Source organism: Xyrauchen texanus, chromosome 16, assembly GCF_025860055.1.
Source record: "Xyrauchen texanus isolate HMW12.3.18 chromosome 16, RBS_HiC_50CHRs, whole genome shotgun sequence".
Lineage (NCBI taxonomy): Eukaryota > Metazoa > Chordata > Actinopteri > Cypriniformes > Catostomidae > Xyrauchen > Xyrauchen texanus.
The window spans coordinates 15,725,521-15,753,038 of NC_068291.1; the positions used below are offsets into that span (position 1 = coordinate 15,725,521).

A 27,518-nucleotide genomic window follows, 5' to 3' on the forward strand; every position below is an offset into this window, starting at 1 on the left:
TCAGAATGTTCTACACTTTTTTCAAAACTATAAACTATAAGAACTATTTGTCCAATGCGCTGTTCACTTTCAGAAAATTAGCTTTTGAACATCTGAAAACATTGAAATATATTAAATGTAATCCTCTTTTCTTTGGATCGCATTTGCTGAGCTTCTTCAGAAAATGTACATTTCATTATGATGCTAAAATAAATTTTAGATGACAATCAAGTTAATTTGGTCATTAAAAGTTGCTGGACAAATATGCGGGACATAATGCAGTTGTGATGGCGATGCTTTAGATTAGATGATTGTTTAAAATAGCCTTTTGAATATCAGGAATGTATCATATAAACCCTGATATTACACCGCATTCATTTTTCTTTAATAGCTGTGCACACAGCATATACACATCGATGGATGGTCCTTATACTAAAGTTTCCCCCACTACTTGGTGCAGGTTGCCAGCTTGAACAGGGCCACAACATTTCACTATTGGGTCAGAACCGGTGGCATCCTGAGATAGGTGCAAAATCTATTTTGCAATAAACCAAAACTTATGCGACGATGTGTTTTTTTAAGCATGGTGTCATCATGCACACCATTTTTATTGATAAAAGAACATTTCAATGGAAACATGAAGATTTTTTTATGCCTTTTCACTTTGTCAATAACAAAATAGCATGAAAAGTGGATGGAAACTAGATTAATGACATTGAGCAGAAAGCTTACATAATGAATAACCAGTTTTGACAGAGATGCTGATAAAAAGTTAAATGATCAGCATCGGATGATTAGAAGAAAAGAAAATTGGAGATCGGTATCGTATGTTAAAATCCAAATTGGAGCATCCCCAATACTTAAGTTGACTGTTTTTCAAAAACAAATGATGATGATAAGTGGGCTGTGGCCCTACCACAAAATTGACAAAACACAAGTACAAGGTGGATGGGTACAATTTGAATATCTGTTGAAAATGACTGTGGACTATGCGCCATTCTAGTTTTGCTAGATCTCAATGCAGTATTTGACACAATTGAGCACATCATCCTTCTGAAGCGTTTACAGCATTGGGTTGCAAGTCAGCGTAGTGCTCTTAATTGGTTTCCCTCTTACCACAAAGATATGACTTTTTCAGTTGAGATTGGAAACTTTCCTTCATCTTCTGCATCTATTACCTGCAGAGTACCCCAAGGATCCATTTTAGGCCCTGCTCTATTGTCTATATATATATTTCCTTTAGGTGCTATTTGTCACTAACAAAGATCTCATATCATTGTATATGCATATCATGCTGTATCTTCCGATAGAATCAAATGATGTCTCTGCCTTACAATCTTTGTTTGATTGACTTGAGGACATTAAAAGCTGGATGGCACCCCAATTTTCTCCAGTTAAACAAATCTAAGTCAGAGGTACTAGTTTTTGGCCCTCCTAATTCCATTACAATGGTAACCAGTAATTTAGGACCTTTATCTTCAAACTTACACTCCTGAGATTCAGCTCTAAAATTTGCTAGACAAACTCTGTTTTCAAAGGTAGCTTTTATCAACTTAGGACTATCGCTAAATTAAAAAGATTTCTTAATAGGTGAAGATTTGGAGACATTGATACATGCTTTAATTTCTTTGAGACTTTCTTTGAGATTAATCTAATGGACTTTACTTGGGTGTTTCTCAATCCTCTCTGCCACGCCTTCAGCTGGTTCAAACGCTGATGTTAGGCTTCTTACTGGTGCCAGAAAAAGAGATAGTATCTCTCCAGTGCTGGCTTCTTTCCACTGGCTTCCTGTCAAATACAGAATCCAGTTCAAAGTTGTAATGTTTGTTTACAAGGGCTTGAATGGTCTGGTTAATTAAGAGTTAATTTCTCTTCATCATTCCTCTAGACCTTTACTGTAATTAAATAGTTTACAGTTAACTGTTCCCAGATCAAGATAAAAATTGATGGGTTACTGAGTCTTTTCAGTTGCAGCACCAAGGCTTTTGAATAAGTTGCCTTTACATATTAAGTCTGCTCCAGCTCGTGATGATTTTAAACCACTTCTTAAAACACACTTGTCAAGTGTAACATTATTACTTTTACTGTTTTGTGTATTGTATTTATCTATTTTTGTAAATGTTTTGTTCTGGTATTCTCATAATGCACACCTTACTTTTTAACTAGATTAATTGTACAGCACTTTGGCCAACAGTTGTTGTTTTTAAATGTGCTATTTAAATAAATGTCTGACCGACTGACTGACTGAACATGAAGAAGACAGTGTTTTTAATTTGTTTCACGGTTTATTAGATATTTATTTATTTTTGGGTGAATTAAAAAAAAGGTCTCAATTTGATTCTTTTTAAGAAGTCTCAAGTATGAAAAACCAGTAGCCTTTTGGCAGTTGAACATGTGAAAAACACGAAAAACATTTTATTCGCATTATATTCCCTGTACAAATCGCAATATTTTTTCCAAATAATCGCAATTGGACGCAATTGGACAAATTGTGCCGCCCTACTTACAAATATGATCTACATAGTACTTCAATGAACTCAGTAAATAAAAAAAATAAATAAAAAAAACAACAAGTCAAGTGAATTTTATTTGTATAGCTCCTTTCACAACACACATTGTTTCAAAGCAGCTTTACAGAAGATTAGCATTAACAGACGATAAAACTGTAATGTCTATAAAGTCGATGAATCATCATTGTGTAATTAGATAAAATATGACTGTTTATCATGTTTAAAAATAAGTAATTAAATAATAATTGTATTAATAACCCCAGTTAGCAAGCTGTAGGCGACTGTGGCAAGGAACACAAAACTCCATAAGATGTTGATTACTGGAGAAAAATAACCTTGGGAGAAACCAGACTCACTGTGGGGGCCAGTTCCCCTCTGGCTAACATTATGAATGTAATGTAAATATTACTTATGTATAGTTAAAATCATGGTTTAAAATTATTAAACTAAGTAAGTGTTAAGGGTCAGTGTTTAAACATCGATTTTGTTTGAACTGTAAGATTAATGACTCATTAGAACACATCACGTTTTAAATTTTCCTTTCAAACATATGTTTAATCATAAATCATGCATTAAGGGAAACTTAATGCATGCTAGAGATAACAAACAGAACCGCACACGCAGACCTCAACAATTGGTGCACAAAACATCATGACGGTGACAAAATCAGATTTTGAGATGAAAATTAAATTAAGACTACACAAAACAAGAATTTACCAAACGCAACAAAAAAATTAACAATATAAATGCTGTAAGTTAAACGGGCAAACAGTGAAACCATGCAAGCTCATTCATTATTCAAGCCCAGTGCATGCTGGAAACACCAGCTTAGAAAAGTTAAGTACATTTTACTTATTTTATTTACCAGTGAAATTTACTTAAATTAGCCAATAAATATGACAAGATTTTTTACTTTAGGATTAATACATGATGACAAATGTAAAAATAAAAAAACATTATAAATAGAATTTACTTAGAAGCTCGAGCATTCATTTTTACGCTTGAATGTAGAATTTACTAAATTCTTTTCTGATAAATTTACTTCACAATATATATTTCTTTCAGTGTGGGAGAGCCAGGATATTAATAGAAAATAACTTGAGGTATAATTTTGGTTCAATAGGTCTGTTCAACACTTTAAACATCACAGATATGTAAATCTCATTTATGTTGCTCTTCTGCATAAGTCACACAGATCTGCCTTCTCCGTCTACAGTAGATTTGTTTATGTTCTGTTATTAATCTCATAACTACTGTAGGTTTAATTCAATGAAAGTGGCATTTCATGATATGAAACTTGTATAAGGTAAAAACAGGCCTGTATGTAAATGCATGTATCGTTAAAAACATTAGACTTCCTTGTATGTTTATAGAAAACAGCATTCACAGAACATCGTTGTTTGGATAACGGTTGGCAAAACATGTATGTCAAAAAGACGAATTTACTATGACATTTGTGTTTGTGTTTTTGATTTACACATTTCATGAAGAACATATAAGAATCCTTTTCAATTGTAATATTTCGATTTTTTTTTTTATACGGGACTGAATCAAGTCTTGTTTGCAAACTGAGCTCTGACAGACAGCAGACAGGCAACCATTGTAAAATGACATCACATCTGGTCAATTAGGAGTTTTACTTAAAGGGATAGGTTCACCAACATTTTATAATTCTGTCATTTACACACATGTTATTCCAAACCGGTATATTTTCTTTTTTCAGTGGAATACAATAGATGTTAGGGAGAATTTTAGAGATTGATTCTTTTAGTCACCATTCACTTTTATTGCACATCTGTTCATTTAATTGATTCATTAAAAGTTTTGGATAAACTAAACCTTTAACCTTTTTTTCTGCGATTAAAAACCCCCCACCCGAAACAAACATACACAAACTCACTTACAAAATAAGACCAAAATAAACTGTTCATTTAAGCGCTCAGTGGATCATGATTGGTGCCTACGCCACTTACCTGCAGCTCAAAACGCCAGAAAAAATGGTCCTATAAATTGCTAAACAATACACATACTGTGAAATAATTAAGAACAATCAACCCATTTATATAAGGGATCTAAAACAGTTAGTGCTTCCCTCTATGATGATTCACACATGCTACATCATAACACAAGAGAATTTTCATAACATCATTTCAAACGACTCAGAGCCAATTCACAGATGGATCTCTTGCTCTGAACTAATTGGTGTGTGGAAGTCGAGGAGCTCGGGTTTCTAACACACAGGAGGAGGACCGTACCAAAAAAGGACCAAGAGCAAAAGTGTTTATTTTCAATAATAATTTCACAACAGTGACTCCTACCACCATTTGTGTAAATTAAAACTAAGTGGTTCCGCCTGGGGCTGATCATACTACTGCTACTGGCTACTGTGTGGTGATTCCAGTCACATCACAATCAGAGCGAGGGTGATAATTGGTTTGCAGAAAAGAAGAGCTGTAATCTGCAGGGAAGGGCTGCAGGATGCAGCTGATGACAGCTCAGCAGAGACGAAAAGTACGTTTGTAAAGCTGGTGAAGGATCTCACAGTGGTGGACTGTCACACATGAGCGAGAGCCGCAGGGTCAGTGTCACCCGGGCCTCACGAGCACATATTTTCTCACACCTTGCAACGGACCCGCTTTAGATCCACCGTAAAGCTGTCATCTTGCAATAAACAGACCTCTAAATCTGCACACTGTCTAGGATCTGAAACATGTTGCTGAGTTGTTTGCATGTCTTTGTGTGTCGGAGGGAGGAGAGGATGTAAAAAAGCGAGAAAGAATATAAGAGACCAAATCAGTGGCAGAATGATAAAGAAAGACAATGATAATAACAAACATTTATTTTACTATTTTTAATGTAACTTTTTTATTATTATTATTTAATTTAACTTAAATGTATTTCATTTTGTGCCTTTTTAAAACTCAAGGCAACATTTATTTATTTAACTTTTTAATTTACTTTTTTAATGCTGCTTTAAAACAAAAGCAAAAAAATACAAAGAATACATGACAGCAAAGGGACTTATGCCAGAAAATAAAACAAAAATGTAAAACTTCAAAACTGCAATTTGCCTGTCTATGTATGTGTCGGAAAGGAGGAAGAAATAAGAGACAAAATAAGAAGGAAAGAGGACAGATCAGTGGGGAATTGAAAAAAAGAGAAGGAGAGACAGAAAGAGATAAATCTTAGCCTCCACCACGCAGAGGCATATGTCAGCTTTTCCTACAAACAGAGGTAGCTAGCATGGCACACATTGTGCCGGTGACTGCCAAATACATAAAATAAACCTATGACTTCACTGGACATACAGACCACTGCATATTACATGGCAAGTGGGATTACATTTTGTGATTTCCTAAAGTTTCCTAAAGCTTTAAACATTTCCTGTCACCAGATGCATGTTGTTGTTACAATGCATTCGCTGCACACAACAGAAATCAGTGCCTGTTTTACACTAAATGCAACACCTAAAATAGTAGATGCCATGGAAACAGAGAGAAAAGAGAAACCCATAGCAGTAAAAGTTAAAGACAAGGTGAAATAAAACTAGTGACATTCATCATATAAAAAACATATAAAAAAAAAATATGCAGACGAGCACTCAAAGAATAGTTTTGATTTTTTAATCACATTTTTTGTTAAAGTTTTAATTCTAATGTTTTTAATTAGCTTTTTCTGAATAGTATAGGAAACTGATTTTTTTTTTTTTACTTACCCCTCATTGCGAAATATAGTTCTGAAACAGTCTCCAAGGCCTTTATAACTAGTTGGATCACCCCTCCCTCTCTGGATTTGAAACCTAAAAAATGAAATAATGATAATTAGTCATTTTTCACAATTTTAGTTATGTTTCACAATTATAGTTAAAAGACTTGATTCACAAAAAAACACAATTTTACAAAATTCTTAATTATTAAACCAACTTTTCCAACCACTAAGCTAATACAGAATCGGATAGTTAACAATTGGTTAATAATTGCTTATATTATAATGAATCCATCCAAAATACTATAGTTAATTATGTTATTTTTATTACTGTAAAATTAAATGAATAGCGATCTCTTAAAATCAATGAAGCTTTCAGTCATTTTAATTTCTTTTTTAATGTCAACAATGCTTAGTACCAAATTACCATTGTTTTACTGTATTACAATAACTGTAATATCTTTCATGGTTATCATGATATATTTCGGAAGGTATATTCTCATACAGTATGTAAATATTCTTATTAATGGAACATTTGAAATACATAGAATTGCACATGACCTTTAATGATATCACAAGCCTTTTAATGTAAAACTTGTCATTGAGTAATTTTACCACTGATTTAATGAGTCATGTTCTTCTAACTCTATAAAAACAGCCAATTCATTACATGCAAAATATAGTTGCACATTCCACAAAAATAATAATAATAATAAAAAAGAAATTTAATCAGCCAACATCGACCCTACACTGATCTATATTTCTCAGCATAAATAATTTTGAGAGATCATAGAGCATGACCAACATATGGTATCAATTATCTGCATCCAAGAAAAAATGTGGGACATTTGCTAATCTGTACAAAGTGTAGACACATTTCTCAAGCGTCTATCAAAAGCCAAAAGCCTTTCTGTTCTCCTGCCTTTACCTCAAGGCCGCACTGACTTGCCCGGTCCCTCTAGCACAGCGGAGAAGTCAAACATTTACTTAACCCATCCTTCCCAATTAACTCTGCATCTCCCATAACCAGGACTTCTAGCTGCTATCTCTGCCGCTTACATCCTAGTAACCTCTAAAAAACAGTTCTGCAGTTCCATGTAAATGTTTAATATGATGCAACTGGTCAAGAGATGTTTTTGTAGTGACCAGCATGCTAGTAACTTCCTAATAAAGGGAATTCTGCACTGCGTAAATGTTTAACGTGGTATCAGTGCTGAGTACAAGTTTGGGGAAAAGGTTTTACTGCTTACCCCTCCCAATGGTTAATGCAACATTGATGTGTTAGCACTAAGAAGTGGACAAAACAACTGAAGGACCTTTGGAACTTTGACACTACATGTATTATTATTTGTTTATAGTCCTACATACCAGGAAATTTTACAGTTGTCCAGGAAGGGTATCTTTTTGGGCACTGGAAGACGATAAATAAAGCAACCTTTGGCCTCAGTGTAAAAAGATTAACCAAAAGCAAGCTCTGAGAGGAAGACACAGAATGAGAAAGATTCTCCTCATATGGCTTTGACTGCCAGGTCATGAGGTCAGCAGTAAGTCATCCAGGAGGGTGCCTGATGGGGCCATAAAAGTGCCCTGGTTCCATCGGATGAGGGGTTTACTGAGGTGAGCAGCCTTTCATATCGCCAACAGATTAACATCTTAGAGGGGTGTCCCCAGCATCCAATTTTGTAGATTCCCAAATAGCTTGTAACTTGTGCCTAAGAACCAGTAAAAATAGGATCATAAACGAATGTCCAACACCATATTAAAGAGACAGAAGAAAAAAGGTACTCTGAAACGGCAGGCAGTCAAGTAAGGGGGAATGTAGGGACGGGGGTACAGAACTAAAAGATTTAAGACCAGTGGTGGTTGTAAACAAATTTAAATCGGCCTTAATTAAAGGCACATGAGAGCAAGGTAAAGGAACCAAGGCGGCTTATCCGATAATCACCCGAGTGTCCATGTTCAGTGGTACTTTGGGATGGCCCAACCCGCACTAACCCAGAGGTGGCAGGACCATAGTCCACTCTCAGTTGCCTGACTCCACTTCTGACCTTGGGGTCACCTCATTTCCTCATGCCCCTTGCCTACCCTGCCATAAAAGCCTTGGACCCAACGGCACGACCCAGGGAGTAGAGGATAATGGGGAAGACGTGAAGAGCTCTTGGCAGTAGAAGATGCCAAGGGACTCTCAGAAAGCATCTACATGTTGCTCTCTCACACTGAAAAAAGCTGAGAAGAAAACACAGAGGCCATGGAAACAAAAAGATCTGTAGATAAGGTGTGCTTTTTTTTATCTTAATAAGGATTCCCTTATTCAAAAGATCAGGAGAGTCCCTTTAGGCAGATATGGAAAGAGTCACAGACCTGAGAAAAGTAGACGAGGGCTGATTCAGCTGGCCTTGAAGCCAAGCTCCCGGTCGTAAAGTCAACAGACAGAGGAACTGAGGAAAGCCCAAGGGTTTTGTTAAAGAATCCCTTTCAAACTAAACCTAGAAAGAAAAGATATACTTACAGGTGACGATATCTGTGAGTTCATCAAAAACCACCACTAACCTCCAGTACCCTGTTTTTATAGGACCAGAGAGCCATCATGAACGGCAAGGTGAGGGTGAAGGTAAGGCCAAAGTGGAGCTTCTATGGGTAAAATGAGCCACCAGGGGGTAAATAACCCTACCATCTCAACCTGACCCAGTAACTCCCTGTAAAAGAGCTAACTCTGCACACTCATTCAGGAAGGTTAATGAGACTAAAGAGCAGGAGAACACCTCCTCTTTGTATTTTTATAGGCAGGAGTGAAGTTTTTCAGGGCCAGGCCGAGTGCTTGGGCCTTGTCCCTTCTCAGACCCCATATGTAATGGGCCAGCACCGGGTCCAACAGGGGGGGCTGTGCCCCTCTAGAAGACAAGCTGATGGGTTGAGGCCTAATAATGATGGCATTAAAAAAAGTCCCGTGAGAAGGGTGGGAAGTTACTAGATTGATCAAAAGGCTTGAGTTTGATGGGCTTGCCTTTAGAGGGGCAGGCCAAACTTCTAAAAAGGTCTCTTAATCTCCCCTTGTTAAATATAGGGTTATTCCTCCAAAGAGCAGAGTGGGAATTGTATTATTTTATTTATGACTAGAAAATCAATGTCATTATAAACAAGACCCGATGAGTGAAAAACCATCCCGCAAGTACTGCGTATGAACCATTTATAATTTTTGCGGGACTTTCTTTCTTGTTATTGGACTTGAGACAGGAAAAATTGGCACTTGGCATTCGATGTTGGCCGTCTAAAGTTTCCAGTCTCTAACATAATTAATCAAATATTGCATGGTATATGTAAAGGCAATTATGAAGAAGATGAAATATTGAGAATTAATATTAACAAGATTTATTTTAATTGTAAACTACACTGTAACTCTTTACAATAAGGTTGTTTTCGTTAACATTAGTTAGCGCAATTGCTAACATGAACTAACACTAAACAATACCAGTGCAGCATGTATTAATCTTGGTTAATGTTAATTTTAACAAATATTAATACATGTTTAGATTAAAAGCTGTATTTGATAACATGAGTTAAAGGAATATTCCAGATTCAATAGAAGCTCAATCGACAGCATTTGTGGCATAATATTGGTTACCACAATAATGTATTTTGACTTGCATCTTTAAAATAGCAAAAATCTGGGTTTCAGTGAGACACAATGTAAGTGAATGGGGCCAATCCATAAACTTAAAAATATTAATTATTTTAAAAGTATAGCCACAAAACATAAACAATATGTATGTTAACATGATATTATTGTGTTAAAATCACTTACTAACTTTGGGAATTTTACAACTTCGTTACCATGATGATATAATATCAACAAGCCCTAAAACAACTTAAAACATTATTTAAACAACTTCACATCTCAAATAATATATGAGTTTTAACAGAAGAAGTAATGTAAGTGCTTTTATAAAATGTAAGTTTCACATTTCTGTCTTTAAAACCTCAAAAACAAAAACACCCCATTCACTTCAATTGCAAGTGCTTTACTGTAACCTATTTTTTGCATTTTATTTAAGAAAAGCAGGGATGAGTGGAAATAATTTTTTGTGTATAGAAATCAACAATATGCCACAAATGCTGTTGATTGAGCTCAACTTATATTGAACCTGGAAAAATGAACTTAATCCACTGAATTATTTACCAATGTATTTAGTCATGGTCATTGTCATGGTATTTATTGATTTGTATTATCTTTAATCCTTGGCAACACTAACAATCAGTAGTAATATGTTTTCCATATGATGCCTGTGAACAACACCTTTATAAAGAGCTAAATTGAAGGGAAAATTACAGGTGAAGCATGCACATGAGCGAGGTTTCTTTGACACTCTATCAGCAGTACATAAGAGAATCCAGAAGGCAGCATTAAAAGGAAATCTATTTTTTACAGCCAGACAGTTAATTTTAATGAGCAGGATCATAAAGATGGCAGACGTCCATTGCAATGGTACATGAGGTTAAACCTCTCTAACCTAAATTCTCCAACATGGCAGATGCCGACATCCAATCAAACTCAGAGCAGAAGTGAACCAATCATTTTTAAGATAAGACCTCCATAACCATGCTACACATGAATATTAAGCATTATTGCATAACTACAGTAATCGTATTGGATTGTACATAATTGAATTCTACGCAAGCAAAATATAATTGATGCTTGAGTGGCATGGTGGATCTAAATGCAAAACTAATGAAATGTGAAGCTTTTGGAAAACCACAGGAAAAATATCTCTCTTAAAACTGCCTTGATTCACAGAAGACATGCACAGCTGCTTTCCACTGTTCTGATGCCTGTTCAGGCAAAGTAATATCACTGGGTCCATGGCTTGAAGTTGCCCATAAAGCTAAGCTTTCGGAGGCAAAAAGAGAAAGAGCAGGAGAAGATGGAAGATGGGGCAAAATGGAATTGATAAAGTCGTGGCGCTTGTGACACCGCAGGCTTCCAGGTCTTGGTCTGGGTTAGGACAGCTTGGGTTTCAGTGGCACCACAGGCCCCACTGTGGTTTGGGGTAGTGAAGCTGTCCCTCAAGAGGATCTGTGGGACAAGGTTTAACCCCAAAAACCTCAGGTTGGGCCTCAGGTTGCCAACCTCTGGCTGACCTCTTTTGAAAACATAGAAATCTTTGTGCCTCACTTCGCAAGGACAGTCCTAGCACATCTGAAACATCTACATATTAAAAACAGCTTTGATCAGTACAGTTATTCAAGAAATAGTTCACCTGAAAATGAAATTGATGTAGTTACAAACTTCCAAAAAGTTCCAAAAGCCAAAATGACAAATCTTTCCATAAGAGTCAAAAGAGAAATTTATAAGAATGTATTGGGTTCTCTTTTCCATGCCAAATTACAATGAAAGGGAAGTGTGGCCTTCAAGCCACAAGGAAGACACAAAAGTGGTCCATTTGACTCATGCACTATTTTAGAAATATTCTCAATTAATATTGTTGTATTTACTGGACCATTTGGAGTATGGACACAGTTGTAGTATCTTTTGAAAGAAAACACTTTGGGGTTTATTTCCCAAGTTTCAGAATTAATATATGTTGTTATTTTAAGTTAGAGAATCTGAAGTTTATAGTAATGGAAATATTTTGTGCTGAACATGTTTTTATACTCTAAAAAAAACAATATAAAAGTACCAAGACAACCCAGAAATACAATGTTCTCAAAGCCACAAGTCTAAAGACGTTAAGTTTCAAATTTAAAGATAATCGAACAAAAAATGAGGTTCCTGCTAGCTTTTTTTCCCCTGTAAATTTGCTGGAAGCGTACAGAGTAAATTTAAGGTCTGTTCATCTGTTGGACTGTTTTGATGATGCTCAATTGACTAAAAACTTTCAATACACTGTAATGCACTAGTTGTACAGACAAGTTATATGAAACTTTTATGGTGCATGAAAAAGAGCAACCAGTGCATTCTTCAAAATTTCTCCTGTGGTTGTCCACAGAAGAAAGAAAGTCATTTGCATTCAAATGAGTAAATGATGAATCCTGCAATATTTTGAGTGAACTCTTCCTATGATTGCAATAAGGGTTGATGAGAAAATTGACTTAAACAACAAACATTGCTGAGCTAGTAATGTCAGATTAGGATAGTCAGGATAGTCCTGCTCAGTTCAGCATATTTACAGCTGCTTTGAAGTAAGGAAATGGCTGGCTCAGGATGGTGGAAACTCCTTAGACAGCAGGAGACTGGCAGGCTGTTAAACTGGCGGCCAGGACAGTGCAGAGTGTGGTCATCAATACTCTACTTGTTGGTTTTTCAGCAAGAAACATGAGTCTCTGAATTACAACTCTCCATTTGCAATTTTCTTACCCCCTACCTGGTAGGAACACGACTGTTGCAAAACTAAAATGTGAAGGAGTGGGTCACAGATGCTGTGAGGCGTCTGACAGACGCTGGAGACAAATGAGTTTTTATCAGGCACTTTACTGCTTCTCTAAAATGGGTCATTGAAGCACAATGGGACATTTTTGCTTTTTTTTGTATGTTTGCAATGTAATGCATTTGGCTGTTTGTGACACCTCCTTTCAGCAGACATGTTTAAAACCTGGTCATAATGTGCAATGGCAGTAACATTAGCAGGAGGTCACACAGCCATCACAAGACCTGTAAATGTTTCGAAATGCTGTTGTAACAATTGAAATAGATAAGACAAATAGCTTTTTCTTAAGAAAATGTGAGATGCTTGTCCATGCAAAACCAAACCTCTCAATGTTAGAGTGTTGTGGGTGGTTTCCTTACTGGTTAAAGTCAAAAGAGCCCACCCCAAAGTCTGTATGACTCTGGTCCCTAGATCTGGATTGGGTCCATTCTTTAAGCTCCTGGACCTGAGTGTGACTGCTGTGTGCATTTTCCATTTCCCTTTTTGATTTGTAGCTACTAACACCTAATAAACATTAAAAACAAAAACAAAAAAAACAAAAAACATATTCTAGACCAAATAGTTTCCTAAAAAATGATGTAAACATATGTGGACAGTGGGAATTAATTTGAAATAAAATCAGATTTTTATAATGTTTGGAGTGGAGTGTTGGTTATTCATGTTTTTGAGACATTACAGACATTACATCAGAAATTAGCAAAAATTTCAAAGTAATGACCAGCATCATCCAATCACTGCCAACCATAAATTCTACATTTTAAATTCTGAATCTAAGTACTGATTATCATTGTCCCATCCCTGCCAAACATGTTGAGTGGTCCAAACATCATCTGCAGCCTGAAACTGAACTGTTGGTCGGATATTAAGAATGAGTGCACTTCGCTGCATAGGAAAGCAATTGGATGCATCCTTGCTCCCTATTTAAAGAATGACATCCAGCGTGCTGTCTGTCTGTACTGGTCTCAGAACAGTTCAAATGCACCTTATTTATGTCCTAACTCCATATAAATATTTTAGCTTTTGGATGAACCTATTGATTCTCAATGTGATAATGCACAGTAAATATAGGGGACAAATGGGCTAAAGTACAGATTAGTGTACCTTGTGTGTAGCCATAAATTGCTCAAATTAAAAAAAATTACATTTTGGATGAAAGTAGACCCTCTAATATTTTGACTCAAACAGGTTTCACTGTAAAAATGTAATTAGGTTTCTTACCAGATGTAGTTTTGTTTTTCATGATTGTCATTCTAAAAAGTGTAACCCTTAACAGACAGCACAGAGTCTTCTGAACTGAGGTCAGTCAGTTTAAGTTCATTAAAATGATGCGTTCCATATAGCAAAGCCAAATACAATGTCCACGTATGTGTACGCAGGGACGAATGAGGGTAAGTGACATTTTTTTTTTTTTTAGTTTTGTTTACCATTTTACCACCCACAAGGCAAAAATTGTCTGATCACTTAGAAAAGTAATATCCCAACTCACCTAAACAAGATGCATGACTAAAGGTATCATTCATGTCTTCTTAACCACTTCCAGGTTAACATAAAAAGTTACGTCAAATAAAAATGCTGAAATATTCATTTACTGTATATGCAAGGGCAATTCACATTGTAGAGACAAAAATAAGAACTGGCTTTATAGATAGACAGCGAGCTGTTGATTTCATTGGTCTCGGAGTACAAGCAACATACAAAGCCACAGCAGTCAGCAGAGTGAAAAGAATGGGAATGTGTACTACTGTATCACAAGTAGTGTTAAGAAAAGTACCGGTACTTTGGTACCAAGTCGGTACTAACATAAAAAAGATGTAACGATACCAGTGTTTCTGCAGTACAGGTATTACCGAGCACTGACTCAATCCGATACCAGCACGCAATATGACTTACACACAACAGCTTTAAAATGCTCACAGGCTTTTAACGAATTGTCCTAGTGTGATTTATTAAACCACTGAAGGCTGCAATCTTAGCGTGGATGAGCTGCGTTCTTTAAATGATTGTTTAAATCCAACCGCTCAAACTCTGTAAACTCCACATACATTGAGAATCATTCACGTTGTTTGAGATGACAAAGCAGAGAACTTATCTATTGTGATCACAGCACATGTAAACTACATATTTATATAATTAAATCACAGCATTTGCGCTTTAATCACAACTCAAACTTTATTTATATTGCATTTAAAACAGAGTTAAATGGTAAATGGTCTGCACTTATATAGTGCTTTTTTTAACCTTAGAGGTTACCAAAGTGCTTTATACTGTGTCCTAATCACCAATTCACACACACTCATACACCAATGGCCGCAGAGCTGCCATGCAAGGGGCTAGCCTGCCATTGGGAGCAACTTGGGGTTCAGTGTCTTGCCCAAAGACACTTCGGCATGTGGAGTCATGTGGGCCGGGAAGCTTCGAACCGCCAACCCTGCGATTGGCAGCCGACCTGCTCTACCACCTGAGCCACAGCCGCCCCTGTTGACCAAAGTGCTTCGCAGTGTTTTGCGAACTCTTTATCTGGAAAAGTGAAGCTTCTGGCAAAAAACACACATCATAATAAAAGCATGATTCAAAATAAAAGCTAGATGCTTGAAATTTAAGAAATTAAATAAAAAAAAACTAAATAAAAATATATTACAATTGTATAGTAAACTGTAATATTCTCTGTTATAATAATAATAATAATAATAATACCAATAATAACACATTTATCACAAGCAAAACAGCTGTTGAATAAAAGTTTGGCAAAAAAATGCAATAACGTTAAAAAGTTAAATTTTCACTTATTAAAAGTTTTAAGAAGTAATTTAATAGACACCATTTTGATGATTACATTTAAAACATGTTCTGGAAAATAATAATATTTCTTAAACTATAATTATAAAAAAAATAAAAATAACTAAACTTATGTGTTCAATAGCACATGATCATATTAGCATATTTTGGCTGTGGAAATTGTCGAAATTGGTATCGAGAACAATGAATCAACACGAATCACAGCTATCAGTATCAGCAGATAAGGTCAAGCAAGGTCAAGGAATGGACATTCTTGGACTTGAGTACTTATTTTTTTATATGATACCAGAACTCAGGGCCATATAAATACAGTCATCATCGTCTTTATTTTTATGTGATTTTAGTCTTTGCTGATTATCTCAAAACATTATTACAGTTACTATTTATTCTACCCATCCAGAATTAATAATACTAAAGACTCATGACACCCGATTCTCCAGAGATCAGTTTTTAAGTATAGCACTCATATTGCTCTCTGTTCACCCCACTGAAGATGTTGGCCAAAACATGTCAGTGGTAAGCCACTAATATAAAAGCTTTTTAATTCCCTTTCTAAACCACAAATAGTAGTGCTTGGAGTTATTTGGAACTGGCTTTAGATTTTCCCTTTGTAATGAAACATGCCACAACCCAATATGTTCTATAAAGTGTTTTTTTCCATTGAAATTGCAAGTAATTATTCTCTGGTCACTGATCTGATTGGTGTACTGACTTCCTAAGCACGGACAGCTACAATCTGATACCTGTGCGCATTCTACTCCATCGGGGCCGCCAGCAAGGGCAGGGTGGGATTAAGTAATCACTGGAGCACAGCTGAGTACTTCCACTGGGCCGGATCAGCTCTCGGGTCTCAGAGCTTTGAGCCCTGCTGTTTAAAGGCTGGTTGAGGGATTCCATGAAGAGTGCACCAGGGTTCAGCCAGCAGTCGGGGGTGGAAGCTTGTGGGCTCCTCTCACACTGTCACCCAGTCCTGACAGGGCAGAACATCATCTGTCACTGCCCTCGTCAAACAGCCCCTTCTAGCCCCCCTCAGTGAAGCTCCCTTTCAAGCGTGCTGGGATCTGACGAAGGTTGTGTCATCATAACGACCGCCGTGAGGTAACCCCAGGTTTTTTTAAATCACCTACTGGTGGGGGGTGGGGGCATAGATAAGCGTGTGGAGAGATTCTTGAGAAGATCACTCACCGTGGACAGACACAGAGACACAGGCTGTGTGCTTGCTTTTGTGCCAGTAACATTCACTTAACGGAAATTGATTATATAAAACACTTGACCTTGTTATTTTTATTTTAAATACAGTGGAGTTCAGTATATGTTGAAAATATGTGATTTAAAATCTAATTTAAACCTAGAAATAAACAAAGTTGAAGGATTTTGAGAAAAAAAAAAAAAAGAAAAAAAAAAAGAAATATTATTATGACAAATGAATAAGAAATATTTCAGATTCCTTCTAAGTCACTAATCAAAGCAAACATCATTGACCATGTTATTTAATTTGTATGAAAAGTCCAACATGATCTCATGTATTCTTATGTAATTTGTGGTTCTAGCACATGTACAGAACATTTGACAAGTTTGAACAGACACTTAAATGTACAATATTGATGTATTGACGGCATCTTAAATGTGATAATTTTACACACATACAACTTTAGAGATCCTCATTAAATCAGTTAAATTAGTGGCAGAAAATATTTGCAACCCTATTTAAATACTTACATACAGCACTGCAGTGTTTATTGTGTTTATTTAGAGTCCCTAACCCTAACACTACACCAACTCCCACCCCTAAACCTAAACTTCCATTACGAATATTAACCATGGTTTTGTGCAACTGCTGTGTGCTTGCTGGTCTGCTGATGCCTTTAACACTTGCGCACTGTCACCATGTCAACAACTGTGTCTTCCGCTGAAAGCGTTTAAACGCGCTCCTCCCACTGGGCCTCATGGGATTTGTAGGCCCCTTGGCTTAAGCCTGTATAAGCCTGTGCATTAATACACCCCTGGTCTCCCAAGACTTTCACAAAAGGAACGATACAATCTACACACGAGTGATGCTGAGATGCGGGAGAAAGCCATTAGTCCTCATGCCCAGATGAGGAAGGGAAAATGTGTGATCGACAGACCCTGCCCATTTCCCGGCTATCAAATCCTTCTCTCAACTCCCCGACCTTCACCCTGACCAAATCACTGTTATGAAATCAACCATTATTTCCATTTTTATTCATAATTCTATGTAGTGCCAAAGGTCAAATGGTGGATTTGAAACTGTGTCGCTGGCATGAAAAAGCACATTCATACAGCCATTACATCCTATGCAACAGATGCTACAATAATACAGCAGTTTGTCATACATTTCTTTGTTAACACCAGACTATTGGAGTGAAAATAGCCACACTGTGTGGCAGATGCAATTTACACCTGGTGCAAACAGTCGCTCTGTATTTATAATTAATGAGATTCATTAAATGTTCAGTGCCACCACTTTTATTTAACGCAGCTGACACACTTACCAAATGGTTTCTTTTTTAATTTCTGGTGCCATATTCAACCCGTCTCAAAAGATTATATACTTTACCAACCAAATAAAAGATCATAAAATAAGGGTTGTCAATGGTCCCATATTAGCCTGGAACATCTCGTATTGGGCAAAATTAAGTCCCATATTTAAGAGGCAAAACGTTGAAGGGATCCCCTGAAGCAAACAAGACGCTCTTAGAAACATTCTCAGAGGCTGGGATAACATAGATCATCAGGGTTTACATAAACTTGTGGAGTCCATGCCAGCTTAAGTGCATGTCAATTAAAGAAAAAGGTGGACATACCAACTACAAAGGAATACTCTAATTCAATTAAACTTTTCACTCAAATTGTTATGCTGATAATATCATTTGTAACATAAATTATATGAGTAATAACTAGAAAAATGCCAAAAGAAGCATTTTCACAAGGGAATGTTTGAGGATTATGAATTAAACTGCAATGTACATTTTATGGTAGTCACTTAAAATCATTTTCCCCCCCCAAAATATTTAAAAACGTTTTGGGGCGTGCTTAGGGTGGTATGAAGCAATGTAACCGGAGCCCTTCAACAAGAGTAATGTAAGCTCATTCCTGATCTCTAATGAGTGCAGCAGGGCGGCCGGCATGCTGATCAGAGTCAGATGGGGTGCCCCGAGCAGCCGCCCCTGCTGAAAGTGCCGCCTGACACCCTTTGTTACCTCCAAGTGAGCTGAGACCAGCCCATGAACCATGTAACTAGGTGGTTTCCAGGTTAATGAAAAGCTGTAACTCCAGTCTCACTGTCTCCTTAGAAGTCTAACTAACCCGCGAAACCCCCTACCCACACCCCAGCCCAGCAAGTCCACTTTTGAAAAAACTGCGAAAATCTGACCTAGAAATGAGCCCTGTTGAACGTGAGCGCATATGAGACACACATAGACCTGTCTGCTTTTAAAAGACATTTATTTGTGAAGGATTGCTCTCGTCTGAAAATACGGCAATGGCTTATGACAGTGAGAGGAGTTGAGACATATAATTTTACGTTCAGCTGGAAGTGCTTGTTCCTGAATATAAACACATATGAAGAATGGTAGTAAGACTTTAAAGTAAACATTGATTTAACCTTACAAACAATCATGGCCTTGAAATACATCCTCTTAACATTCTCTTAATCTACTGCCAGATGTTTGTTTGCAAGTTTGTGTATGTGTGTCTAGGAGCCGCGGCCCCTTCAGCCATCTAATTGGTCTCCACCTCTCCATGGTTCCAGCACCCTCATTTGAACAGGGTAAATATGTACTTCTAAGTATACATTTTGTCAGGTTACCCTCAGAAAAAAGCCTTTGATTCCACTAAGGCGGCTTGTTGAAGAGAGCAAGAAACACAGAAAGAGAGAGAGTGGAAAAAAAAAATGCTTCACTCCAGTTGGCATCCAATTTGGAGCAACAGACATTAAAGCGGCAGCCAGTCGCTAATAGGAGCCATTCCTGCAACTAACGTCAGAAAGGAGGTGTGCTTGGCATTAGAGCTTCAGCAGCTCTCTGAGACCTATGCTAATAGATTTCAGCTCTACTAACCCTTCACTCGCCCAATTAGCTTGCTTTAGTGTGACTGAAAAGCCGAAAGAGTGTGTGTGTGTGTGTGTGTGTGTGTGTGTGTGTTTGGGGGGTGACCTAAACAAGTGTATACAACAATTTTGTTTGCATTTTTAAAGAAAGCATTAGGGATTCAAAGTACTTACTGTTAGGGAGTTCTGGTTGCCATGAAAACCAATGAAAGAGAATGACAGCCACACTCACATATTATACGGAGTTGGCCTGATGCACTCTCACAAACCCGCACACAACAAATACATAAAACTACTGCTCTTTACACACGACTTTTACCACTTCTTGAGGAGGAGCATTACAAAGAAAATAGAGAGTGCACTTTTAACCCTGACTCTGTGAGGAGAGAGTGGCCTAACCTATAATAAACCTCTAACCCAAGCGCTGGATCCTAAATCACTCATCAGGACTCTGGAGTATCAAATATCGCCTCATACATGCGTACATGCACAGCCGCAAACAAACGCATGCAAATAGACAACAAGAAACACAAACACCCCACTTTGACAACTACACTTCCTCCTCAGAGTATAAATATCTCATTATCATTTCAGGAAATTTACTGAAAAATGGTAGCATAAAATGTGAAACTTCAGAGTGTGTGAGTGAGGTGTAAGTCACAGAGGCAGAGGTCTTGGCAGGGCACCCAGAAGCTATAAATTTTTAGCACCGGCCTACAACCTGTTTACTTCATACTGAGCAGATCTACTGTGAGGGCCCTGATGCCACCCTGATGCCACTCCATCGCACACATTATTTCCTTTGTTCTTCCCCTACATTCTCTTGTTCTTTCTACATACTAGGGGTTATAGAGACTAATCGATAAGCTATGCAGATAGCATGACACATGTCAGCCTCTTGCATAACAGTGAAATAGAACGCAACAGATAAATTCCTATCTCTGAATATTGTCAGATTAAATTAATGTTGTTTAAACCAAAGAACTAGTTGTTCCCATCAAAAAGCAGAAACCAATTAGCTGTTCCAACCTTTTAAACTTAAACGACACACTGTCAAAATAGTTGTTTTAAAACTGTTTTAATATCCGAGAACTGACATAGTCATCTTATAAAAATATTATAAAAACAACATATTTTTAAAACAATGCAGAGGTTGCATCTAATGAGGATTTAAACAGGGTGGTGTAAGAACATTAAAAAAATTGTGTACAAGAATCCTATAGAAGGGATTCTATATTTGAAAATGAATTGAAACCTGAATAAATGAGAAATGTTCAATAATAATTGTGTGTGTGTATATATATATATATATATATATATATATATATATATATATATATATATATATACACACACACACACACACACACACACACACACACACACACACACACACACAGTGCCGGTCACTTGACTGAAATGTTTCTCATGATCTTAATAATCTTTTGATCTGAAGGCGTATGCTTAAATGTTTGAAATTAGTTTTGTAGACAAAAATATAATTGTGCCACCATATTAATTTATTTCATTATAAAACTACAATTTAATAATAAAAAAAAAAGTTTTTTGAAATTGATGACGTGGATCAAATATAAAGAAAAGCAGCTAATAAGTGCCCAACATAGATGGGAACTCCTTCAATACTGTTTAAAAAGCATCCCAGAGTGATTCCTCAAGAAATTGGTTGAGAAAATGTCAAGAGTACATGTCTGCAAATTCTAGGCAAAGGGGGACTACTGGGAAGATGCTAAAATATAACACAGTTTTGATATATTTTGGATTTTGTTTAGTCACAACATAACTCCCATAGTTCCATTTATGTTATTCCATAGTTTTGATGACTTTACTATTATTCTAAAATGTGAAATAAAAAAATTTGTGTTTAAAAGATTTGACCGGTAGTGTGTGTATATATACATATACATATATATATATATATATATATACATAAATACACATACGGTTAGTTCCGGTCCTCGATTCTGATTGGACGAGAGACGTTCCATGAGCACTGATGGTCTCACACCATCAGTACTCCGACGCTTCACTGTGTGTGTGTGTGTGTGTGTGTGTGTGTGTGTCTATCACTCCGCTTGTGTTTGTGCAGTTCTAAACTAAAGTGTAAGAGCAATGCAGATGTGTTAAGAGCTGTGGTTTGTCTTTTTTGTTTTTTGACATTACATATGTTAGCCAACAGGTGGTGGCAAAAGATAATTTTGTGTATTATAGAGCCAGTTAGGTGATGTAAAGGTAATCCGTGTCAGCCGTTTACATACAACAGCTCTTCGTGATCACTTGTATTACTACTAAACTAAAAAGCTAGGAAATAGCTTTAAACGGCTTTAAACGAACAACTTCAGCATTACGCCTCATCACAGCTGAGAGACACAACAGACTGATTAATTACACAATGGGTGCTGTTTAAAATGGCGGAGGACATTGCGGTTTCTATAGTGATCGACTCTTGCGCACCGGCTACCGTGAAATAGGGAGAAATACCATGGGTGTGGCAACAGGTGATTGCATACGCTCCATCTCTCACATACATACACACACACAAGCTCACTCACTCACTCTCTCACACACACACACACACACACACACACACACACACACACACACACACACACACACACACACACACACACACACACACACACACACACACACACACACACACATCCATCCTTGTTTATCCAATAACTTGGTAGAAACAGCACAAGCCATGATACTATTTCTGAAGCGACATTTTTGAATTACTAACGGAGGCTTGGACACATCATTAAGTTTAAACATTAACATTGTCTTTGTGTTTGTTTTAGAGTTGCCACAGTATACAATAGACCGGCATGTCTTAAGGTCAATATTAGGTCAAAAATGTCAAAAAAGAAACAGCTTTCTCTAGAAACTCATCAGTCAATCATTGTTTTGAGTAATGAAGGCTATACAATGCTTGCAATTGCCAAAAAACTGAAGATTTCATACAAAGCTGAACACTACAGTCTTCAAAGACAAAGGACAACTGGCTCTTACAAGGACAGAAAGAGATGTGGAAGACCAGATGTACAACTAAACAAGAGGATAAATAAGTACATCAGAGTCTCTAGTTTGAGAAATAGACACCTCACATGTCCTCAGCTGACAGCTTCATTGAATTCTACCCGCTCAACACCAGTTTCATGTACAACAGTAAAGAGAAGACTCAGGGGTGCAGGTCTTATGGGAAGAACTGCAAAGAAAAAGCCACTTTTGAACAGAAATAAAAAGTTATTGTGGGCAAAGAAACAGACATTGGAAAACAGACAATTGGAAAAGAGTGTTCTGGATCTTAAACCCATTGATCTTTTTTGGGATCAGCTAGACTGTAAGGTGTGTGAGAAGTGACCGACAAGACAGTCACATCTATGGCAAGAGCTACAGGAAGTGTGGGGTGAAATATCACCCTAGTATCTAGACAAACTGACTGCTAGAATGTCAAGGATCTGCAAAGCTTTTGGTTGCCAGTGTGTGTGTATGTATATACACTCACCTAAAGGATTATTAGGAACACCATACTAATACTGTGTTTGACCCCCTTTCGCCTTCAGAACTGCCTTAATTCTACGTGGCATTGATTCAACAAGGTGCTGAAAGCATTCTTTAGAAATGTTGGCCCATATTGATATGATAGCATCTTGCAGTTGATGGAGATTTGTGGGATGCACATCCAGGGCACAAAGCTCCCGTTCCACCACATCCCAAAGATGCTCTATTGGGTTGAGATCTGGTGACTGTGGGGGCCATTTTAGTACAGTGAACTCATTGTCATGTTCAAGAAACCAATTTGAAATGATTCGAGCTTTGTGACATGGTGCATTATCCTGCTGGAAGTAGCCATCAGAGGATGGGTACACGGTGGCCATAAAGGGATGGACATGGTCAGAAACAACGCTCAGGTAGGCCGTGGCATTTAAACGATGCCCAATTGGCACTAAGGGGCCTAAAGTGTGCCAAGAAAACATCCCCCACACCATTACACCACCACCACCAGCCTGTACAGTGGTAACAAGGCATGATGGATCCATGTTCTCATTCTGTTTACGCCAAATTCTGACTCTACCATCTGAATGTCTCAACAGAAATCGAGACTCATCAGACCAGGCAACATTTTTCCAGTCTTCAACTGTCCAATTTTGGTGAGCTCTTGCAAATTGTAGCCTCTTTTTCCTATTTGTAGTGGAGATGAGTGGTACCCGGTGGGGTCTTCTGCTGTTGTAGCCCATCCGCCTCAAGGTTGTGCGTGTTGTGGCTTCACAAATGCTTTGCTGCATACCTCGGTTGTAACGAGTGGTTATTTCAGGCAAAGTTGCTCTTCTATCAGCTTGAATCAGTCGGCCCATTCTCCTCTGACCTCTAGCATCAACAAGGCATTTTCAGCCCACAGGACTGCCGCATACTGGATGTTTTTCCCTTTTCACACCATTCTTTGTAATCCCTAGAAATGGTTGTGCGTGAAAATCCCAGTAACTGAGCAGATTGTGAAATACTCAGACCGGCCCGTCTGGCACCAACAACCATGCCACGCTCAAAATTGCTTAAATCACCTTTCTTTCCCATTCTGACATTCAGTTTGGAGTTCAGGAGATTGTCTTGACCAGGACCACACCCCTAAATGCATTGAAGCAACTGTCATGTGATTGGTTGATTAGATAATTGCATTAATGAGAAATTGAACAGGTGTTCCTAATAATCCTTTAGGTGAGTGTATATATATATATATATATATATATGAAATTTGGAATTATGAGAATGTTGAAGAAAAGTTAAACTGTAGAGCTTTGCATTCTTAAGCCAAGTGTTGTTCACAGGCTGACAGAAGCTATAAGCGAGTGGAACATTTGCACCACTCTTGACAACACTAATAGCATCTGTGGAGATATGCAAGCTTGTATTTTTCACCCACATCATCTCAACTGCGTGGGGCACATTCTGGCAGCTGAATGCATGTCCTTTAAAAGGGGAACATCAATTCACCAGCTAGTCAACTAGTGTTGTGTCCTGTGACATACTATTTTTTGCATGACAGAAATATACTGCATTGCTTGGTATACACATCTCTTTCACTTTTAGAACCCCATGCATCAAAAGAAAGGGTAGGATTAAATGAAATAATGAGGTAATTATGTGAGCAATTTGAGAACATTAAAAAGCATTACGTAAACATTGTGGGGAAATGAGTAAATGATGCATTTCATTTTCCACAGAATATTTTCAGCTACTGCCTTGAGCGCACACAGAGTGGAACACAGGCCTTGCCAGCACTGAATTGAGAAAAATTGAGAATGGGAATGTAAATGAGAAAGAATTGCATGATAAATTGTATTTACCTGGTCTTCACAACATCCAGAGGGTGCATCAAGCAAATCTCCACCAGACCTATTGAAGAAAAAAACAGTAAGTAATTACATGTCTGTCACACTGTAAAGTAAATCAGTCATTAAATGAGACATGAGTACAACTAATATCTTGCAATTCATTCACAGGCCATTAAGCTTTCATTACCAAATGCCAAGCTTTCTTTATTTCTCTTTCACTCTCTCGTCATATTTCACTGAGCTGTTTAAGTAATATTTTGGTTTAATCTGATTTAAATCTGGTATTTAACTTATTCATTCAGGCCATTCTATCCTTATAGCATTGCGTAGTGACTTTAGCTGCATAATCATTCCTAATACAGCTTAATTTACTCAAAACACAGCGCTTGAAAGAACTGCAGGATCCTGCCAAGCACAAAGTCCCTCGAGACTGAAACGTGCAGCCTAATCCACAAATATTTCACCACGTTAGAAATGAGACGTATTATACACCATGATCCATACATTTTGTAAATACAAATAAAAAGTCACAGATGTCTGCAAACCACGTGTGTGCATGATTTCATTCTCTGTCCGACTGGGTGCGATTTTTGTGCTTCTGTCTTCGGTAAACGGAGGGTTTTCCCCTCACAAATTCCTATGTAACAGACCCCCGAACTCGCATCCGACAGGAGCTGCTTGGCCAGCCGCCACCTTCGTCACTCTGATCTTGTTTTTGCCTTCCTGCCATTCTACTGCAGCTGACAAGCATGCAGTAAGGGATCTGGCAACAAAATGGCCTCCATGCAGAGATGTAGGAAATTGCGCTCGCCTGGCCTGCAAGTCATTACCATCATCCATTTTATTCTGTTCCAATGTGCTGATGGACTTAAAATCCCAAAGCATTTTGAATCCTATTTTATCTGGACCAGCCCATAGAGACGCTGCTGTAATGGCCCTTTTAATGCCAAGATTCTATATGTGCTCAGGCCATGTCAGAGGGAGTTGAGCAGTGTTTAAAATGCTGAAAAATGGTGATTTCACACTACAAAACACAGTGAATACTTTGGCTCTGATGTTACACTGCAGATCATGTTTCATGTTATGATTAGTTGTTGTCGGTAATTAACAGTTGAAACCGTATCTGATGGGCCACAAAATATGTTAACAGTTAACAGCAAGATTTAATGTCTGTTCTGCGCTAAATAGTACATGACAGGAAGGCGTAGACAATGTTTTGGTTCAAGGTAGCTGTAAACACACTGATACGACTCTTCAAAAACAGACTGAGGAAGTACTACATAAGTGAAATGAGTGTGATCTGTCTCAATAAGAAAGTAGATGAGGTATTTTTTCACAATTATGTGTCTGTGAAGTGATTCTCAGCTCCTTTTTGCTGTTTAATTTACAGAAGGCTTCCTTCACAGATTCCTCAATGTGTACACAGCTGCTGTGAAATACAGTCCTATTACAATTTCCTCCATTAAATGCATTGTCCAAAAACAAGACATTGCCTCCTTGGGGATTTTTCAGGAAAGCAATTACCATGAGAAATACCAGAGACGAACTACAGTCCACCATTGTGACTTAATCTAGACATTGAAACACTGGCAGATTAGAGGGCAACTATCATAAAGCAAAAGATACTGTTACAAAAGAGTCTTTTTAACTGAGGATGTAGCACAAATTAATAAATTATACTCTTCTTAAGCAGTATCTTTGTCTTCAGTATCCAGTAAAAATCAAAACAGTCTTAAAACGAGTTACATTTCCTTGAGGAAAATCTAAAAAGCCATTCCAAATGGGTAAGAAAAATAAACGTATTTCCTTTAGAATTTAGTTTATTTTTCTTACTAAACTGGCTTGTTACCAAACAATTCATTTTTGTATGCTTGTTTTAAGCATGAGCCTCAATAAATTGTGTTATATGTCTCTGAAAAAAGCAACATGATCACACGGGAAGTCAGGATGTTGCTTCCCAATGTTCCAGTACACTGACATCAGCACCATTTTTGCAAAGGTTCAATCGTGTTTACCTTCTGTAGCGTGAACTGTGTTAACCGCGGGGTTGACACCGATTCCTGTTTCGCATTGAAATCAGTAATCGCATTCTCATAATCAGTGACAAGTGCAATTCAGAGGTTCCATTTTCTACTAAGAATACATTTTTACTCACTGATGGTTAGGTTTGGGGAGGAATGCATATTAAAAATATCCATTGCTCTTCACTGTTTTACATCCTTTAAAGCTAAAGACAACTCACTTTTGGCACCCCTCTACGGGCATTTCATCCAGAAACTGGAGCTTACATGAGAATTTATGTTTAAAAACCCTTCCCGTTTCAGCCACTAGGGTCACAGCTCCAAATTTCTATAAGCACAGTTTAGCTCAAGAAAAGTCAATCTAATATTTATGAATTGACTGTGACATCAGTTTGAATAAAAAAATACTTAAAAGCTAAAGAGTAATTTCAGTGCCAAAAACTTCACATAGCAAAAATAATGATGGCCCCCTGTCTGCCACTGCTCAGTTAAAAAGATAGCCCACCCCAAACTCACACTATTGGTTGAGACAATGATTTGTCAGCCTAGACAGGATGCTCAAACAAACTGAGCCATGTTTTAATAGAACCACTGAGCCACCATGTTTATGCCTTTCAGGGAATCTAAAAATTGTTTACTTATAGTTGTCTATGCATATTAAG

The 27,518-nt window shown here is 37.4% G+C and overlaps 1 protein-coding gene across 3 annotated transcripts in view; it reads right to left on the reverse strand.

Moving 5' to 3' along the window:
- Positions 1-27,518, reverse strand: part of slc25a21 (solute carrier family 25 member 21) — a 152,135-nt gene that overhangs the window by 27,916 nt on the left and 96,701 nt on the right. For all 3 annotated transcript variants that reach the window (XM_052146139.1, XM_052146138.1, XM_052146140.1), the window contains 2 exons: positions 24,848-24,896; positions 6,205-6,288 (listed from right to left, as the gene is read on the reverse strand). In XM_052146139.1, coding sequence (XP_052002099.1) covers positions 6,205-6,288; positions 24,848-24,896 — 133 coding nt within the window. The remainder of the gene's footprint in view (positions 1-6,204; positions 6,289-24,847; positions 24,897-27,518) is intronic.